The sequence below is a fragment of the Corvus cornix genome, chromosome 1 (assembly GCF_000738735.6).
Source record: "Corvus cornix cornix isolate S_Up_H32 chromosome 1, ASM73873v5, whole genome shotgun sequence".
Taxonomy (NCBI): domain Eukaryota; kingdom Metazoa; phylum Chordata; class Aves; order Passeriformes; family Corvidae; genus Corvus; species Corvus cornix.
Window position 1 is genome coordinate 27,932,347 of NC_046332.1, and position 18,860 is coordinate 27,951,206.

Genomic DNA, 18,860 nt, shown 5'->3' on the forward strand with positions numbered 1-18,860 from the left:
AGGATCTTGTGACCGAGTGACTGGGTTATTAAAATGCTGGGTGAAATTCAAGGTTGCTAAGTGAGAAATACTACGTGTAGTGGGGGACACAGCTCTGACATTGCAGGTCTCAAAGCCCTCCTCTGACATTGCCCAAACCTCCAACAAACAAGTGAGCAACTTTTGTTTATCTTGCTCTGAGTCCCAGGCCAGAAGGGGAAAAAAAAAGATGGTTTGTAATCTCTGTAATCTCCAGGTTTTTAGTTGCCAAGTTGGATACTGGTTTAGGTGCTGGACACCAAGCACCAACTCTTACCTGGCCTCCAGCTTCCCCACCTCCTCAGAAGCCTTGTATGCCTTTATCAGCCTGACAAACTGCCATCTAGACCAACATCATGAAGTGACTTCAGGCACTGCGCAAAACCATTTGTCTTTCTTTTAAGGAGCAAAGTAACTATTAAACTTTTCATTCTCAAAACATTTTTTTCCAGCCTGGAATCATGGTTAGAAGTCTTTGGTCCATCTATCCAGTTTCTAATGCAAAGCAGGACAAAGGACACCAACATCCCGTGCGGATAAAAGATGTTTAAAGACGTCTTCAGTGTCTGGCTGAGAACTTGCACAAGGTTGCATGTGAGTCCTGCTCTCTAGGTCTTTCCAACCCTTCTGTTGTCCCAGGGAAGGTCAGTCACTATTTCTTGCTCTTGGATATATCTATGCATGGCTATATATGTATGGCAACAGAACTCCTCTTTTGACCCCATTCAGATATATCCTGTAATGCCTCTTGGCACTTTTGACCAACATATTTACTCCTTTTGAGAGTCTGTATCATTTCTACATATCAAAAATGGTATCAGTTTTGTCTGTCAATTCCTTGTCCTTCTATAAATGTGACTTAAATTGCAGATTTTTTCCATTCCTTCATGATTTCTCCCCTCCTCCCCCCTCCATTGGTTTCTCATTGGCTTTTGTCCATGCCCTGTCAGACTAAGCACTGACGTCATTTGCTTGCCCATCCACCCAGGCTTTTCTTTAAATGTCTTCCCTGATGCTTTTAAAACTGACCTCACAAACCACGGATTTCAGCAGCCAGTGCTTTTTTGTCAGTGTGGAGGTTACTGTGCTTTGCAGAACACCGTTTGCAGGAGCACAGCGACAGTGCCGTGTTTTATTTTCAGCATTGCTCACTCCAACTCCCCAGGCAGCCTCAGGCTTTGTGTGGGGGCTTGTTCATCCCTACTGCACCCCGTGCACCCCACACATTAGTGTGCTCCAGGTCATCTGTGCCTGGAATTGTTACAGTGCTCATCTGGAGATCCTGTCAAGGATCCTCCTTATTGCCAACTACCTGGAAAGTGCTTCATCATTCCCTTCTGACCACATTCTGTATTTTCCATATACAGAACAGACTTATCTGGTGAGTACTTCTCTTTTTTTTGCCTTCTTTTGATTTTTTTCCCCAATTTCAGCCAGTAAAAAAAAACAATATTACTGTTAGGATTGATTTTTCTTTAAATATAACTAGAACAGCATGTTAGTTCCTTAGACATTCAGGTATTGTTTTTTTCTTCTGAGGTATATGAGCAGCTGAAGACCTTTTTCATACAGCTGCATTATTTTGTTGTCCCTCTATTCCTTTTCTCCTAACCACAGTTGCTGTAGTTGTTACAAGGTTTATTTTTGTTAATGTAGGTCAAGCTTTATTATTGTTTCTATTAGTTACTCTTATTTCTAAGTACTTCTGTCACACAGCCACTTACTCAAGGAAGTTCACTCACTGAAAGCTATCTTATGTTTCTAAATCACAGCTTTTTGAAAAAACTGGAAAAATCCTGCTCTTTCCATGATCTGCCTCTTATTTCACTCTAAGAAAAAGCTACATAACACCACACAGTTCTCAGCTGTGACATTTTGTCCTGGCTGATGTCTCAGTTTGTTTCTCGGTTGATCCCATCAGTCTTAACCCAATATTCATCTGTCATAAGGACATCTAAAATCCTTGCCTTACTTGGGCATGCCATCATTTGTAAATTGATGAGAAATTCCCCCTGGCATAGCATATTCTTTGGTATCCCAAGCTGAAGTCTCCCACTGACAACACAATTTTCTTTGTCAAGCAAAGCAGGGAGGTACTTACAAATTAAATCAACATGTTTGTGGGGGGGGTGGGATTCAGGAGTATATAAAAGACCCTTCAATGCTTTGATGAAATTGTGTGTCAGAGCATGTTTGGCTCTCAGCTCTAGAGTGAATATGACTTTTATCACAGCTTGTAAACCAAATTTACAATGGCTCTTGCCTATTCCTTTATTCAACAGGTTAGACTGATCTAGCATTTCTACCATGTGGCTGTGACCCTTAAAAATATCAATTAACTACATTTCTACCTACTCTGGTGATTTCTCTTTCCTCTTGCACTTTGCCCAGATGCAGTCTGCTCTCAAAGCCAAAAATGCTGCCTCTTCCCATCTGTTGTGACATTTGTCCAGCTTGATCATGATGGCTTTTGGTAGCCACTTGAGCTCCTTTTCCATAGTGTTATCTCAACACCCAGCTCTTACAGCTGCTCTCTAAGCTATGACATCTATACACCACCCACCCGAGGACCTACAGCATCACCTCCTTGCTCTGTCCCAGGGGAAGTGTCCCAAGCATTTAGAAAATTCGCATCTAAAACACCTCTCAGAGTTTCATACATCCAGTGGAAGATTAAGCAATGATTGGGCTTCCCTAAAGCTGACTGTAGCCCTTCCATTCTCCGTGCTGCCTTACCATCACTCCTAGCACTAAATCACCATGTGCAGGGGCCTGGCAGATGTCTTCAGGAGCCTGTCCGTGCATCATCCAGGTGCATTCCCAATGAGACAGCACTCCACTGTGTTCTGCATTAATTCTGACCTCTCCTCTTGAAAGGAGGTTTCTTACCTGTAGCCAGAGTACTTGACCTACTTGATCATCACGTGCAAGTTCTGGCATACCCTGTGCCACAGGTACCTGAGACACAACAATCATAAATGTATAAAGAATATGGCCAAAGGTATAAGGCTTAGGAAAGTCAAGCTCCCAGCTCAAACCTAGAAACAAAAACAAGTCAGACTCTTCCAGTGATATGATCTAAAAGAGATGGGATCCAGGAATGAATGAAGAGAGGGTGCAGGTTCACTTAACACAAGGAAGAAGATGTGGGCTACTTAGTGGTTAGGTTTCCTCAACCCTCTAAAGCAAGTAAGCACCATCCCACACTTAAGCAGTCAGGAGCAAGGAAAGTCATGCTCCCCACCCTCTCTGTGGGAACATCTGCTAGTATTCACCAAGCAATTCAGTGGGCCTGGTCAGAATCCCAGAATGGGTAAGGTTGGAAGGGCCTACCAGTGGAGTAATCTGGTCCAGCCTCTCTCCTCAAGCAGGGTCATCCCAGAGCACATGACACAGGATTGCCTCCAGATGGTTCTGGAGTATCTCCAGTGAGGAAGACTCCACAACTTCTCTGGGCGAGTTGTTCCAGTAAAGAAGTGTTCACTGTGTGTCACCCACACACTAAAGAAGTTCTTCCTTTGTTCAGTTTCTGCCCATTGCCTCTTGTCCTAGTGCTTGGCACCACCAAGAAGAGGAGCCTGGCTCCTTCCTCTGACACCCAGCCCACAGATACTTATAGACATTGCTGAGGTCCCCTCTCAGACATCTCCTCTCAAGGCTGAACAGGCCCAAATCCCTCAGCCTTTCCTCATGAGGTGCTTCCTCACCTAATGACTTTCATTCCCCTCTGGTGGACCTGCTCCAGGAGCTCCATGTCTCTCTGGGACTGAGGAGCCCAGAACTGGACACAGCACCCCAGATTCACCTCACCAGGGCTGACTGGAGGGGCAGGATCACCTCCCTCGCCCTGCTGGCAATGTTCTTCCTAATGCACCCAGGACACCAGTGGTCTTTTTGGCCACCAGAACCACCATGTCCTTCTCTGCAGAGCTGCTTTCCAGCAGGTCAGCCCCCAGCCTGTGCAGGTACATGGGGCTCTTCCTCCCCAGGTGCAGAACCCTGCATTTGCCTCTGCTGAATTTCAGAAGGTTCCTCTCTCCCCATCTCTCCAAGCTGTTGTCCTTCAGAAAGGCAGCACAGCCCTATGGGGTATCAGCCACTCCTCCCAGCTTTGTGTCAGCAGTGAACTTGATGAGGAGGCATCTCCCCTTCATCCAAGTCATTGATGAATAAGTTAAACAATGATGGGCCTGGTACTGAACCTTGGGGGACATCACTAGTGACAGGCCTTCAGCTAGACCCTGTGCCACTGACTATGACCCTCTGGGATCTGCTGTTCAGCCAGTTCTCAATCCACCTTACTGTCTACTCATCCAATCCACACTTCCTAAGTTTGTCCATGAGGATCTTGTGAGAGAGTGTCAAAACCCTTGCTGAGGTCGAGGTAGACAATACCCACTGCTCTGCCCTCATCCATCCTGGTAGTTTTCTCCTGGTAGAAAGCAATCATGTTGGTCAAGCATCATTTGCCTTTAGTGAATTCAAGCTGACTCTCCTGCTCACCTTCTTGTATTCCACATGCTTAGAGATAACCTCCAGAATGAGGTGCTCCATCACCTAGTTGGGATTGAGGTGAGGCTGACTGCCTGGTAGTTTCCTGGGTCCTCCTTCTTGCCCTCTTTGAAGACTGGGATGACATTTGCTTTCTTCCAGGTCTCAGGCACCTCTCCTGATCTCCAGACCTTTCAAAGATGATCGCTGTGGTGTCCACCAGCTCCTTAGCACTTGTGGATGCATCCCAACAGGGCCCACGGATTTGTGGATATCACATTTCCCTAGGTGATCTCTAACCCAATCCTCCCTGCCCAAGGGAGAATCTTCCTGCCAACATTCATTTTCCCTGGTCTCCTGGGTCAGAGATTCCTGAGGGCTGGTCTTGTAAGTGAAGACTGATACAAAGAAAGCATTCAGTACATTTGCCTTTTCTGTGTCCTCTGTCACCAGGGTCCCCGCTCCATTTAGTAGTAGGCCCACATTTCCCTTTAGTTTTCCTTTTGTTTTTATACATTTGAAAAAGCCCTTCTTGCTGTCCTTGATATCTCCTTGGCCTGATTTAATTCCAGATGGGCCTTACTCTGACAAAATCCCTGTATTTTTTTCAAGTAGCCTGTTCCTGATTCTACATCCTGTGTATCTCCTGCTTGTGCTTGACAGTTCCTGTTGATCCACAGAGTTCTCTTGCCCCCTTTGCTTGATTTCTTGCTCATGGGGATGTACCATTCTTGAGCCTGGAGGAAGTGGTGCTTGAATACTGACCAGCTCTCTTAGAATCCTCTTGCTTGCAAGGCCTGTTGCCACAGGATTCTTCCAAGGAGGTCCCTGAAGAGGCTGAAGTTAGCTCAAAGCCACGTTGAAGACAGGGTCTCCGAGGATGAGAGCTCACCTTTCAGATGAGTCCTACGGAACACCACCAGGGAAGGGGTAGGGGAGGTGACTGCATGCCACAGGATGAGAAATGCATTCAGTGGGGAGCCAGGACTCACTTCTAGAGCATGGCTAGCACTGCCTGCTGAAGTCCTTTGCCAAGAGGCTGATCTCAGCACGGGGAGCACGGAGTGCAGCAGCCATGGCGGAGACCTGTGTGTCTCACCCCAGCTCAAAGGCTGATCGTGTCCCTCAGTGCCTCGTGGAGGCAGGATGCTCACAAGTGGGTCTCTCCCAACCCCAAGAGGGACAGCTCTTGCCTCAAGGGAGGGGTTTTGTGCCACTCCTGTGGCTGACAGTGAAAGTTGTGCCTGTCCTCACCTGGACACAAAAACCCAAATGCTGGGGGGGAAGAAGGCAGAGCAATCACCAGCACCATTCCAGACTGTCCAAGCAAGTCTCTGCCAACATGGACTTCTGAGGGGTAAGAAGCTGATGAACCAGTCTGCCTAAATATTCAATGGGAAGACCTTATTGCCAATCCAGAGATATGATCCTCAAAGGATAATGCTGGACAAATGTTCAAGAGGTCAGCACTCAGCAACCACAGTCCTGAGTTGAATGCTGACAGAGGGACTGCCCAGATGCATCCTGCCATGGAACCCCATTCAGTCCGTGCTTGGACTGTTCTTGGACATTAAACACTCACATTAATGCACGGACACTGAGCTAGACAGGTCTTGTTATTGCTTCCTGAGTGGGCACTGCTGAGAGGTGTCCTGGAAGGGGTGACATTAGGGACTCAAGAAGCAATACGGCACTGAGTAGTTCCTAGACATCACAGTTCCCAGCAGGGCTCATGGTGGAGAAAAACAGACTAAATACTCCCCAAAGAATGAACAGGAGTCCACAAAGAAGAATTCAATAGATGGAGGGACCACATCTCCTCATTCCAGCATCAAAGATGTGGGGTCACCACTGCTGGACAGGTAGGTGGTCCAGCTAACACCAGAGGCCTTGGGCTGTGCTTCCCACACTGAGAAATTGCTGAGGCAAAGGACCCATGTCGCATATCCTGCCAGAGAGATCTTGGAGGCTGTCAAACTGGTGGGGGAACAGAGCCTCTTACTGGTGATACCATTCACCAGGGAACAGCATCTTGCACGTGTGGGTGGTGGAGATTTCGGTTTCACTGCAAATGGAGTCCTGGCAGGCAGTGTGGGACCGGGCTCCCCACGTGTCCTGGGACACGGGTGTCTAGCAGCACCTACTGTTCCTCTGGGCAACAACTGCTTGAGGCAGAGATGTCAGTCCTTCTGTGCTTCACACCTCAAATCTCTCAGGGTATGTACTCTGCAGCCTTGTGGGTTCCTTAAGCAGGACCAAGGCAAAGGTATGCACATCCTGGATTGTGCACGGGGGAAGCCAGAAGTTGTTGGCCACTCTCAGAACTCTCCACAAGCCAGAAAGAGCAGAAAACACTGCAAAGACACCTCCAGGAAAGGGGATTTGCATGAAACAGAAGAGCCTCCAGGCAGCATAGGAAGTGACCCCTGATCTACTGTGTGTGAGGCATCATCACTTGAAAGTAGAAGACTGAAATACTAAAATACTTCCTCTGGCTTTAGCTCTTTTAGGTAGAAAAATAAAGAGGGAAGAGGGAAAGGAAATGCAAACAGTTGAGCAAGGTGGCATGGAGGTGAGGGCCATGGCAGGCACTGAGGCATGCACCTCCCATCCACCTGCACACCCATAGGCAGCCAGGGCTTCTGCTACTTCCCAGCACCCTGCTGCTCCTGTGAAACACCTTCCCAACCTCCTGCAAGAAGCGAAGACGGCAGTCAGGAGTCGGAGCCCAGCCACAGCAGACCCCAGGCTGAGGAATTGCCATTCCCCAGCAGCAGCAGTGCTCCACCTGCGCCCTGATTTCCTGTTTCCTGCTCAATTCTCCTGCCATTTGCAGGGACTCACCTCCCTGCCAGCTCTAACCAGCCAGCTCAGCCCCTGCTGAAATGCCAACACATGCCCTAACACATCTTGCAGGCACGGGCAGAGCACCTCACCCTGCCCAAACACGGACACTGTGTGCTGGGGTGCATGGATGCTACAGCGCTCCCAGCTCAAGCACTCGGCAGCATCAGCCACCCAGGCCACACTTACAGAGGAACTCTTGTATCCCTCAGCCCCCATTTTATCTTCCATACCTAGTCTTAGAGATGATCCAAAAACTCTGCTGCCATGTACATTCTCTTCAGTACCTTTAGTGAGGAGCACATTTTTCTCTGGAGCTTCATCTGCCTTGGCTATGCAGCCTGTGTCCATTTTTCAGTGATCCCACTGCCTTTCTGGATCACACTGCTCGCTCCCTCCTGACACCCTGCTAGACCCCAGCCTCCTGTCACCATCACCGGAGGAGCAGGAGCTGCAGCCAGCCAGGAAAATGCTACAAGAGATGGTGGGACAGGGGATCCCCCACTGCAAGGTGGGATGTGGGACTGAGGGCAGGCAGGAAGGTGCTCTGGGATGCCCTGGTGTGGCAGAGGAGACCAGGCAACAGGAAGAGAGGAAGGTTCACAAGTCACAAGCCAGGATCAGCTTCATTTCCAATCCCTCAGCCTCTGCATCGATGATGCTCCAGGTCAAAAACAAGGCAGCCCATGCAGCAGCAGTGCCTGTCGAGGGCCAGTGGCTCTCACAACAGGGATCTCACCACTGTCCCATCTGCCAGTCCCACCTGGCATGCCCAAGGGATGGGACTGTCCCATGGGGGGACCCACTGACGTGGGCTTGGTGTCTGATGGAGGACAGCCCCACCTCAAGCCACATGTCGCACAGGGAGAGCCCACACCCAGTGCAGCTGTAGAAAAGGAAATTGTCCCATTTAATGACCTCGCCCCCGTAACACAGACGTGAGCGCATCGCCGACGGGCGGCAAAGCAAAGTGCACAGTGAGCAGGACTCAGCCCCCGCCCTGGAGGAGGCGTGGCAGGGCTCGGGATGCCCGGCACGGCGTGGGGACCAGCCAGGTGCCCGGCCAGCAGCAAGGACAGGGAGAGCCCTGGGCTCGGTCCAGTTGGCACCAGTGTCAGGTCCAGTTTGCAAGGAGGTACGGCTCTCGTTCAGCTCCAGGTAGCACAGGGAGGGCAGGGGCAGGTCAAGTGTACCAGGATGGAGGCCAGAGGAGGTGGGTCTGGGGGCGCCTGGGAGCAGGTCCTGCAGAACGCCACCATGGCAGGTTTGGAGCCTCCCTGCCCGAACCATGGTTTAACCAAAGCAGGGAAAGGGAATAGAGAAGGGGCTGAAGGCAAAGCAGCCCGGGCGAGGGCCCTCAGGTCTATCTAGCTATTCCCATTTGCAAGGTATCCGGTGAGGGGGTGTGTGGGATCTGCCAAGCACCCCAAAACGGGAGTGAGCCTGGGCGACAGACGTTTACCAGCGGTTCCACGTCCCTGACAGTCTCTCCCAGGTGTGACTCAGGCACCCCCATGCCAGGAAGGGGGTCCGAGAGAGCAGGGCCTCCCCTCATTATCTGATGGAAGCATCGCTGGGGGGATCACGGTCAGATTCCTCGCTCTCCTCATTCGGGGCTGACTCGCTGTTGGAGGTCGGGGTGAAGGCAGGGGACTTTCTGCAGAGAAGAGTAAAGGGCAGTAGTCAGAGCATTGCCTAGGGGGAGGGAAAGGACCCAGTCTGGTGTGGGCAGGGGTCACCAGAGCAAGGAAGAGAGAAGCTGAAGTGCCCTTGTGCTCCTTGGGGCATGTGTGGGTCTGCAGGAATCCCAGGGTGCTGGGAGGGTGCTCCAGAGGACACTGAGCAAGAGCACGAAGCAGAGCTGAAGGAGATGCTGGAGGGGCGGGCCCACAGCAGGACCCTGGCAAGGCATGTAAGGCTAGGGGTCTGTGAAAGTCCACCACAGGGGTCCCCAGCCTGGAGCCACCCTGGCTCCACAGGCTTTTGGGGACTTACACAGTGTCCCTGCACAATGGCAGCTCCTCTCTCCATGGGGGTGTCTGGCTTCACCTGTCAAAGTTGACTGCCGTGTGTTGCCTACCTTCTGCAGAGGTGGCACCGTGACCTGTGTGAAGGCCAGCCAGGAGTCCAACAGCCTCTGGGAACTGCCCTCTCTCTGTGCCACATGAGGGCAGGGCAGGAGCACTACCCAGCCCTTCAGCTCCCTCTCACCACCACCCTGGCTTCAGACCCAGAGCACGAGTATCCCAGCTCTCCTGCTGAAGCTCACCTGTCCCCAGACTGGGTGATGAGCCGCCGGCAGGTCTCCATCTGCACATCCAAGCCTCGCTTCATGCTGCACATCTCCATGTACTCGTGGAGGTGCCGGTTCATGTCATTCTTGGCTGTGGCCAGTTCCAGCTGGGCAAGGGAAAAGGTGCAGAGATGACCCCAGGGCATGTGGTGCAGGGCAGTGGGCATGGCCAGACCCAGGGCTGTCGCCCACATTACCAGTGACCTGCTCCAGCATTGTGTCTCCCTCCCCCAGGGACCCACTCCCCCATTTCACACCCTTCTGTGCCATGTCCTCCCTATCTCCTCCTTCTCCCACCTCTATTTGGTCGATGGTTTCCTGGTACTCCTTCTCACGGCTCTTGAACAGCGACTCCGTGTCCTTGATCACCTTCTCCAGGCTGTCGTCCTGCTGCTGAGGAGAGCAGACAGCAGGTTTAGAGGCGGGGAAGCGTCCAACATGAGAAACCAAAGGCAAGAGAGAGACAAATCAGAGAAAGAACTGGCAGCACTGGGAAAAGAGGAAGAAACATATACAGTGTAGTACAAATAAGACATGAGTCAGTCCTGCCAACATGGACTTGAGAGACTCAGAACTCGCCACACTGGGCAGTGACCACATCAACCCGAACAAGCCCAGCATTGCACTGAAGATTTGGAGAACACAGACCATTCCCGAGCATGACACATCCCCAGGGGACTGCCAAGGGCCAGAGATTTGGGATGACAAGGGCTTTGGCCAGACACTGAGGCCTCTGTTGGGGCAGTTTTGCTGCACAGTGGGTAGGTGGGCTGGAGAACATGAACAAGGATCACCAGAGACCAGTCCAGCCAGAGGAATTCTTCTCTTCTGGATGGGCTGTGGCTCCCCCAACGTGTGTGCACCCTTCCCTCAGCACACCCCTCAGGCTACAGGTCCCTGTCCTGTCTCTAACAAGGAGAGCTCGACAGGGATGCTGTAATGTATTCATGCAGAAAAGGTAGGAAAGCATCTGTACAGGCCTGCAAAGGGAAAGGGGCTGAAATCTGGTCTTTGAGAGAGCATCTCCCCAGGCTCAGGCAGGACCGAGTGTCCCAACCCAATGTGACCTCAGGGCCCTGACACCACTGTTACCTCCCCCTGCACCTCTGCCGCTGCAATGGCGTATCCGGAGAAGTCCTCCCAGAGGAGCAGTGTTTCTTCTGTCTCCTCCCACGTGAGGCTGTCACAGTCATCCTCAAAGTCATATTCTCTCCTGGGCACAAGGGAACAGCACATCAGCACCCAGCAGGAGAGCCATGGCAGGCAGGGGGCTGTGTCAGTGCCAAAGCCTTGCTCCCACTCACAGGCAAGGCTGCAGCTCTTGGCGGTCAGGGTGAGCTCTGGTGTGCCCAAACCCAACAGCTGACAGGGAAGGGGCTGGCTTTATGGTCAGGAGCCCCCAGCAAATTCGGGCACGGACTCCCAAAAGGTGGGATGGGGGCCAAGAGGAGGGGAGTTGGACCAGCTCCCACTCTCAGCAGGAGTGGGCTCAGGTCTCCCAGGGGGTCAGTCCCACTGTGCCACAGAGCACAGGGTGAACATACTCCACAGCAGCATCTCCCATCTTGCCCTCACCTGGGAAGGGAAGCCACAGACCACCCTTGCCCTCCCCATCCCGGGACCAGCAGGGAGCCCGGTCCTGGAGCCTGGCTCAACACCGTGGGCAGAGGTGCACGGCAGCCGCACTCACAGCTGGTTCAGCATCCTTTGCATTTCCTCATTGATACTCATGGCCGTGGTCTCGTCCTCCTCCTCCTCGTCAGGCTTCCGGGAGGCATCGCTCTCTGACAGCGAGGTGTCCTCGTCGCTGACCTGCTTGCGCTCCCGCTTCCGCCCCACCGAGGCTGGGACCTTAACGGGAGACAAGTGCAGAGACTACAGAAACGAAGCCGGGTCCGAGGTCAGGAGCAGGGAGTTGGGAGGAGATGGAGGGGAAAGGAATGGTGGAGGGACAGAAAGGCAGGGAAAGAGAGAAAGACAGAAATAAAGGAAGGAAGAAAAGAGAGAGAGAGAGAGAGAAAGAGAGATGGGCTCATTATGATCAGGTTAAAGATGGGTGCAATGGATAAAACATGGTTTTAGCATTTTCTAAAATTAAAACTAAGCAACTAAAGATGGAATCTGTGAATCTGATGAGAAAAAACAATGGGTTTTACTGCAGAAAAACTCAAATCACCCACCACCCCAGTCCAGAGACAGGGAAACACAGTGACAGAAACAGGAAAAAAGAGACAGTCTGAAAAAGGTGAAATATGTCAATATTTATAGTCCAACCTTTTTTATAGAAAGTTTAAAATTTGTAAAATTTCTCAACTGAATGGAACTAACCAGTTGCTTCTGTAGGGACAAAGAGCGAGACAGAAAGGCAGCAACATCCAGAAAGAGAAAAGAGACAGAGACAGAGAAGAGAGACAGAGAGAAGATGACGGAGAGGGGAAGGGGAAGGAGAGAGATGGAGTTAGAGACAGACGCTCAAGCAACTTGTCTCCCTCCTGCAGCTGTTCCCCTACCACTGTGGGGTCCCCAGGCCCAACACAACAGGTCAGCAAGAGGTTGAGGGGACTCTAGATGTCCAAAGCAACATCTGGAGCTTTCCACCTCCTCTCTGTGCCCTTTTGCCTGGTCCTCCCAAGAGAGACAGAAAGCAAGGGACCGCAAGGAACAAGGGCGAGGGTGACCAAGTGTCTCCCCTAGCAGGGGGCTGGTGTCGTCTCTTCTACCTCCTTTGGGAACTCTCCTCCCCAGAGCTGGTGGCTGAGTCTGGAGCAGCAGTGGGCGCTTCTCACCTGAAACATCTTGATCATGTCCTCGCAGTTCCGCTGCTGTGCCACATCACACAGCTTGGCAGTGATGTCGATGCGACGGCAGATGTCCATGTCCACCTTCATGGCCTTCTCCTGGATCTTGGTGTCCAGCTCCGTGATGTTCTGAACCCACAGCACCACAGAAAGGGCACAAAGGAGGAATATTAGGAAAACAAATGGCAATCAGTGCCCCCACTTTCCCCCTCATGCAGGACTGCTCCCACATCCCTACTTTGCTCACTGCACCCCGGACCAACCCTGCCAGTGCTGGATGGGCCCCACCAAGGAACTGCTTTTCTACATAGCCAGACCACTTGGATAGGACACTGCTGTGGGGTCAGAGAGGGATTAGGGACTCACATTGCTCATCAGTCCCTTGAAGACAACAAGCTCTGCCTTGAGCTGCTCCACCTTCATGGCCAGCTCCTCCTGGCAAGCTTCAGCCTCCTGGGCTTCCTGCACCGGGGAGAGGGAGATGTGCAAATCAGCACCAGTGTGGGGCAGATGGGGTGCAGGGGAAGGGGGGACAGCGATGCTCACCTCCTGCAGCTCAGTCACCCTGTCCTGAAGCTGGACACGCACCGTGTACTCCTCTTCCCATCTAGGGAGACAAACGCCGGTCAGATCCCATCGGCCTTGCCTCGCTGGCTGCCAAAGGGAGAGGACAGAGCAGCAGCTGCTCACCCCAAAGCTATCCGAGAGCGGGGCACGACAGCACCGGGGTGGGAAGGAGAACGTGCCCAGGAATGCATAGCCTCTTGTTTTCAGGCCATGGCAGCTGCCAAGCCCATTGGCCCCCCCGGCCACGAGCCCTGCCCCAGCACGGCCGCCCGCCCTGCGATGGGGGGAGCTGGGGACACCGACCGCAGGCTCTGCACAGCAGCTGCGCTGCAGGCCCTGCCACACTGGGGCTGGCCCATGGCCCGTCACAGCCCACTGGCCTCTCCATCTGCCCCCGAGCCCCACGGCCCTGGGTGACATTAAGTTCAGCTCCAACACTCAACAACCGGTTTGCAGATATAATCCAGAGTTGCCTCCATCTACATCATTTTTGTGACCACATTTGTGTGCCTGCAGTGTTGCAGTTCAGGCAATCCAGAAGCACAAACCTGACCTTGACACCAAACCACCTCACAGCATGAGTGACCACCCTGTGCATGAAGGGCTGCTCTTCTGCCTGTCCCAACGAGGGCTGCCCTGTGCCAGGCCACGCTGCCCGGGCAGGGGCACAAGACTCCTTGGCTCTACTGCCGCATAACAGGTTGGATTAAAGAACACTGTTTTATCCCACAAGGAAGCAGAATGGACTGTGCCACTTTATGCCAGGCTGTCCAGTGGGTATTAGGCTCTGCAGCTTTGCAAAAAGTGGAGCTGCAAGGCTCCTGGCCTTGCTGTGCAAAGACACATCCCCATGCAATTATTATATTATATTTCACTGCATGAGATCAACATCTTGGGTCACGCTGCAGTGTTGGCCCAGCCCATGGTCTGTTGGGAGGCCATCAAGCCGTACTGCTCTTGGCTAAATGATGATCCCATGGAGCACGGGGGTTGGCATGCGCTGTGGTGCAGCATGGGGCAGGGCTGCTGCATTCTTACCCAGCTCCTGGCTCTTCTGGGAGAGCCAGATTTTTCTGAGAAAGCGAGATCACTCTGGGAAAGCAACCAGAGCTGGGCCCTTCCTGGGGCTGTGAGCTCTGGTTTCTATTTAATGCCTGCAAGCACCAACACAGACACTGCGACTCTGCACAAGGATGTGAAAAATCTCTCACTTACTGACACCAAGTTTGAACAATAAATCCTAAGGCCTAGGAGGCCAGAAAGTGTATGAAAAGCCCTCACATTTGTTATCTCGGGGTATCTGGACAATGTGACAACATGGGAGAGCCCTGGCTTGTGAATTTCTAAGCTCTTAAAGCTACCAACACTGCTCCTTACTCTAACAAGGACAAAAGTGTGCACTCCTCGTGTTGGTGTTGGATCCATACCACAGCTTCAGAAGGGGAATCAAAGAGTGCTCCCATCCCTTTGGGGAAAGAGAGATGAAGCAAAAAGGAAGGAGAAACTTAAAAGGTAGAATTGCCCTTATATGGGAACTGCTCAAACAAAGCCTCCCTCCCCAGGGACAAAAACGCCTTCCACCACAAGAAAAAAATTTCAGCATCTTTCTCGGTCTGGCACTGCCTCTTTTTTGGTCCCCGCCTCCCTGTGGGTCTCTATATAGCCCAGACTCACTGGGGACGTAAAGCATAGCTGCAAATCCTGGTAAGAGTTCATTGCACACCAGTGCTACAGAAGACGAGTGCAGGTCACATAAACACCGACTTAAAAGGCAGGAGAAAACAGCCATTCACCCCACAAGGGACAAACCCGTGCACCCATCCATTGCAAACCTCTCCCCTGCTCATCTCCTGCCTGGCTCCTTCTCCCCTGCTCCCTCCTGCAATGCACCACTCCTAATAATAACCTGCCTGCAGCGCTGCACCCGCAGCCCCGCACGGCCGCCAGCCGCCGCCAGGTCGCTGCCAGCTGGAAGCGAGGCTGCCCCACACAACCCCAACGGCCACCGGTGCCCACCAAGAGGAGATGGGGGCCCTTCCTGCACTGCTGCAAAGCAACAACCTCCCCAAAGGCAGACAGCGAGGGCAGGAGGGTCCCAGCTGCAGGCGGACCTGACCATCTCCTTGCCAGCTATGGGACAGCCCTCCCAAAGGCAGGGACGTGAAAAGATGCAGTGCTGTCCCTGCCAGGTGTGTCCCTTCAACAAGTTCACTTAGCAAAATAAACAATTCCCCCATCTTTAAAAATCCTGCTCACTGCAGCAGGCACTGGGGTGTTTTACCCCATCCTGCAGGGTCAGGGCACACCGGGGCTTTGGGCTGCTCTGGGCCTGAAGCTCCACTTATCCCCCTCTTGCCACATCTGAACTATGTTTGAGCTTACCTTAATGGGGAAGGCCCTGCAGCCTGGCACAGCTCCTTGGAGGGCAATCACAACAACAAAAGACCTTCTTGAAGCATTTTAATAAACAAGGGGGCTTGTAAGAATGATGGAGAGACTTTTTACCAGACTTTTGCCTGCGGTGACAGGAGGCGAAAGTTTTAAACTGAAAGAAGGTAGGTTTAGATTGGACATGAGGGAGAAATTTTTATGATGGTGGTGAGACACTTGGAGCAGGTTGCCCAGAGAAGATGTGGATGGCCCATCACTGGAAATGTTCAAGGTCAGCGCTTTGAGCAACCTGATCTAGTGAAACCCCACAGCAGGGGGATTGGACTAGATAATCCCCAGAGGTCCTTTCCAACCCAAACCGCTCTGTGACTCTAACACACTGTGTCATAGCACTACTCATTCCATACCTCCAGCGTGTCCTTGCAACATCCAACATAAGAACTACTTGTGAACACAAGCAGTAGATGTAGCAGACAGCACAAACGTGATGAGACTCCCAGATCCCCAGCACTTAGCAGGTCTGTATAATACAGGCACCCTTTGCCCCTATCCAGGCCACCTAATTTCAGTCTGCTCCTCCCAAGTGCCGCTCCTATGAGCCTCTCTCCTGCTGCTGCAACTATTCTCATCTCTCCCTACGGCCCCCACACCCCTCCTGGATCCCTGACTTGAATTTCAGGCCCTGCATATCCAGAGGGAAGCTCCTGCTGCACTGCTCCAAGTGCTGTGGGATGCATGGTGGCAACACTGTCCTGAAAAAAACACAAGCTCCAGCACCCAAGCCATGGGTCAGAGAACTGGGAAGTCCTGTGTTAATATGGGCTCTTCCATCTGTCTCCAGGCAGGTGGCAAAGGCATGACACCAGCTGCACTGTTCCCATGGCAGATCACAGCCCACCATGGCAGGGAACTCTCAGCTCCCAAGGGATGTTGGTGTCAGCCCCCAGCATGAAGAAGGGTGTGGAAACGGGATCCTCCTGTCCCATTCCCCTGTTTGGGACCTGGCTGTACCCGTCAGAAAGTTCCCAGTGCTGGATAGGGTCTGGGGGTGGGGTCTGCTTTCCCCCAGCTCTTGGTAACACACTCCAAAAATAGATCCCACCAATAACATTGGTTCATGGCAGCTTGTGGTGCCCCCCCTGCTCACCCTCAGCGGTCCCTCTGTCACCCCCTCTGCAACCTTCCCTGAAGCTCACTTGCCAGAGAGGGACAACGTGGAAAAGCTCTCCATTCTCCCAAAGTTTCAGCAGCACCAACAAACCCAGCTTGATCCTCTCTGGCTGACCCACTTTGAGGCTCAAGCTTTCCTGGCTAAAAAATTGGCTCTAGCTTCCCACTGCCCAATCTGAAAATGCAAGGCAAGGAGTGCTGCTCCCCTCTGGAGAAGGAGCCTGCCCACTGGCTTAAAAAAAAAGGCCTTAGGTACATGCAGCAGTTGGCGGGAAAGAAGAGATGCCAACTCTTCCTTTCCATGTGCCGTGCTCAGTGCCCTCACAGCATCTGACAGGCCAGTTTGCTCAGCCTAAGCCTTATAAAGCCAAAAGCATAAGGTGTCATCTTGGACCCCAGCCTTGACCTTGGCACCAGAGCCCGTGGCTGTGCAGAACCGGTCAGTGGCACAGTTCCCGCGGGGAGTTGGGTGTGGAATCAGAAACTTTCTAACTGCTTCTAAAGCATCGTAAAGTGACTTCTGAAAAACCCCAAAACCAGTCACTGGGGTGGTGTCAGTTGCCAGTGACGCTCTCACCCGGCCCTGTGCTCTGACCCCGCGACCAGCCCCAGCCTGATCTCATCCTACGTGCAGATCCGGGAGCAGCCTCGCAAACTGGCCTGAAACAAAAGCGGTGCCGGCGCGCAGCGAGAGCAGCGGCCACCCTGCACAGGAAAGAAGAACCGGCCAAGAGATTAGCTTTACATTCTGCTTCACCCTTCTCCAAGGCACGTACCATGCCACAGCTATTTTGGGTCGGGAGGAAAGCCCCCGAGGAGTGGGGTGTCCCGCCCTGGCTCTCTGCTGCTGAGGGGCCAGCTGGAGCGCACTGGCGAGGGAAAGGGCCTAGGGGAGCCAGTCATCCTGCTGAGGGGCTTCTCGACACCTTCCGACGCGTCCTGAGAACTTTTCTCTTCCCAGCAGCCTTTTCCAATCCAAACCCGCTCACTGCTGCATGTCCACCTTCCTCACCTACTTTCAGGCGGCTCCTCCTTCCCAAGCATTTCCAGATCCCCTTGCCTTTACAACACAGCTCCTGGAGTCATTCCTCAAGTTATTCCTTCCCTGCTTGGAAAGGCATTTCTAGTCCCTCATGCCAGGTTGGTAAGATGGAAAAAGGCTCGACGAACACCCGTAGAGAGTTCACACACCAGGTGGCAAGGGAGGAGACACAGGCACAAACAAATGCTTTCAGGGGTCCACATTGTTCCTCATGCTGCCTGCAGCCCGTGCTCCCGAGAAGTCTGGCCAGGACTGTCGCCTTCCCTCCCTGCTTCTCCCGCACAGCGCCCACCGGGCAGAGCCCTGCAGCCTCCCCGGCGATAGTTTCGGTCCCTCGGGGATGCCGCCGGTGCCCCTCCCTCCCGCCGCCCCTTCTCACCTGCGCTTGTACTCGTCGCGCTCCCTCTTCACCTTGGCCAGCACATTGTAGAGGGCCCGGATCTCGGGGGTGATGGTGTCGATCTGCACCCCCACCCCGTCGGGGTGGACCCAGGAGACGCCCGGTCCCTGCACCAGGGTGGTCTCGGGCCCCGGGCCGAGCCGCCGGGCTTGCGAGAAGGACCAGATGGTGCCGGGCATGAAGCGGGAGCCGGCGGAGAAGGCGGAGGGCTGGCCGGGACCACCGGGGCGGGAACCGGGGGACCCCAGCGCCCGGGCCGAGCCCAGCCCCAGCCCCAGCCCCAGCCCCGGCCCCAGCCCCAGCCCCAGGGTGCGGATGGGACCCACGAAGCCGGTCTGCACCGCCTGGTCCCGGCGCGGGGGTCCCCGGCCGCGGCCGCCCGCCCCCTCCTCCAGCGCCTGCTGCAGCTGCTTCTCCAGCTGCCGGTTGCGCCGCTCCAGCTCGTGGACCTTGGCCAGGAAGCAGCGGAACCGCAGGTTCAGCGTCTTGAGGACGCTGATGTTGGAGCCCAGGTCGTTGCGGAGGGCCATGGCGGCGGGCGGCGCGGGGAAGGGGCCGGCGGGCGGCTCCCCGGCCAGGGGCTCGGCGGCGGGCGGCGGCGGCAGCTCGGGGCCCGGCAGCCCCTGCTGCTCCTGTGGCAGGAGGAAGAGGTTGGGGCCGAAGAGCGGGTTCATGGCGGCGGCGGGACGGGGCGGGGAGCGCCGGGCGGGGGGGATGCGCCCGGCCAGCCCCGGCGGCGGGGGCGCGGCTTCCGCTGCGGCGGGGATGCGGCGGCGGCGGCGGGCTCCGAGAGCCGCCCCCGCTCCCCTCCGCGCCCCGCCGCCGGCCCCGGGCGGAGCGAGCAGA

At 53.8% G+C, this 18,860-nt stretch overlaps 1 protein-coding gene across 7 annotated transcripts; it reads right to left on the reverse strand.

The window, feature by feature from the left end:
- Positions 1-544: 544 nt before the first annotated feature.
- On the reverse strand, positions 545-18,714 carry IFFO1 (intermediate filament family orphan 1). Of its 7 annotated transcripts, none has more exons than XM_039560119.1 (10): positions 17,994-18,714; positions 12,991-13,051; positions 12,811-12,906; positions 12,433-12,573; positions 11,975-11,983; positions 11,337-11,521; positions 10,751-10,859; positions 9,944-10,036; positions 9,623-9,753; positions 545-9,010 (listed from the first exon to the last, which is right to left on the reverse strand). In XM_039560119.1, exons 1-10 carry the CDS (start codon positions 18,686-18,688, stop codon positions 8,908-8,910), a joined length of 1,623 nt encoding a protein of 540 aa, XP_039416053.1. In that variant the 5' UTR covers positions 18,689-18,714; the 3' UTR covers positions 545-8,907. The 7 variants fall into 7 exon arrangements, with proteins under 7 accessions (XP_039416053.1, XP_039416044.1, XP_039416034.1 ...); XM_039560110.1 differs by having other exon boundaries at positions 9,944-10,039; XM_039560100.1 differs by having other exon boundaries at positions 10,739-10,859.
- Between the last annotated feature and the right edge of the window lie 146 nt (positions 18,715-18,860).